The sequence below is a fragment of the Monopterus albus genome, unplaced genomic scaffold (assembly GCF_001952655.1).
Source record: "Monopterus albus unplaced genomic scaffold, M_albus_1.0 scaffold35.1, whole genome shotgun sequence".
NCBI classification, from domain to species: domain Eukaryota; kingdom Metazoa; phylum Chordata; class Actinopteri; order Synbranchiformes; family Synbranchidae; genus Monopterus; species Monopterus albus.
The window spans coordinates 673047-674253 of record NW_018127915.1 but is presented as its reverse complement, the minus strand read 5'-3'; the positions used below and the strand labels follow the sequence as shown (position 1 = coordinate 674253).

General features: G+C 49.7%; 1 protein-coding gene across 2 annotated transcripts in view; it reads left to right on the top strand.

Annotated features, from left to right (window-relative positions):
- Positions 1–439: 439 nt before the first annotated feature.
- prkcbb (protein kinase C, beta b) overlaps positions 440–1207 on the top strand; it is an 81311-nt gene continuing 80543 nt past the window's right edge. For both annotated transcript variants that reach the window (XM_020597786.1, XM_020597785.1), the window contains exon 1: positions 440–834. In XM_020597786.1, the coding sequence (XP_020453442.1) occupies positions 665–834 (170 nt within the window). In that variant the 5' untranslated portion in view covers positions 440–664. The remainder of the gene's footprint in view (positions 835–1207) is intronic.

Sequence of the window (1207 nt, the reverse complement as noted above, 5' to 3'; positions counted from 1 at the left end):
GCGTCGTCCCCACAAATCCAGTTTGGCTTTAAATGCAGCTACTTTATCTGCCAACTTGAAGACAGTTGTCATTTTCCCCTGAAGTGACAGATTGAGTTCATTGAGCAGGCTGAATATGTCGCACAAGTAAGCCAGTTTTGGCGCTCAAGTGACCGAGATGTAACCGAGAGAATGCGGTCATTTTTCAAAATAAAAGATCGTTCATACTCAGATAATAAATAAAACGGAAATAATTAATAATTTCTTGTACGGACCGGTACCAATTGATCCACGGACCGGTACCGGTCCGCGGCCCGGGGGTTGGGGACCACTGGGCTACGGGACACACCTGGTAAGACTGGTCAGCATGACTTTCATGCAGCACACTTCCACTCCTCTCTCACTCTCTCTCTCTCTCTCTCTCTCGCTCGCTCGCTCTCTCTCTCAGTGCGCTCAGAAGAAAAGGAGGAAGCTGAGTGCGCGCAGCAGCCGCCCGACCACTCAACTGACGGAATAAAACAAAAACCCAGTCAAACTAACCACCAGCTGAAAGCAGTACCACGGTTTCCAGGTCCTCTCCTTGGAACATCGCTCGATAAACCGGTTTTTCCACCACAGACGCGCTTTCTGGGCACCGACAACTCCTGTTGCTTAGAGTGAAGACAGTTGCACAGACACTGGGAGAATGGCAGACTCGTCGGCGGCCAACAGCGACGGGGAGGACGGACCCATGCGGGGCTTTGCGCGTCAGGGAGCCCTCCGCCAAAAGAACGTGCACGAGGTGAAGGACCACAAATTCATCGCGCGGTTCTTCAAGCAGCCCACCTTCTGCAGCCACTGCACCGACTTCATCTGGTGAGGGGCGGACACACCGGGGACGGTGGGGGGACAGTTTTCAACATGCAGTAATTTAACTTGGCTCGGTGCATTTGTTGATTCTCTCACAGAGAAGGATGAGGAAAGAGAAATACAGGGTTCAGATAATGGTTTAGACACGAGTGGGCCAAGAGATGGGGTATAAAGGAAGATGTAAAAAGGGCAGAACAAGTTGCATTTCATCACTGTGCTCCACTATAGTTCATACAGCTTAAAAAGAGAGGTAGTCTGAGCACAGAGGGTGTGGTGCTGTAAAGCCCCTTGAAGAAAATTTGTGATTGGTTATACAATAAAAATAGACTTGATTACAGAGTCAAAATTGACTCCAGTGTCTGGTAGTGTTGCAGCAGGA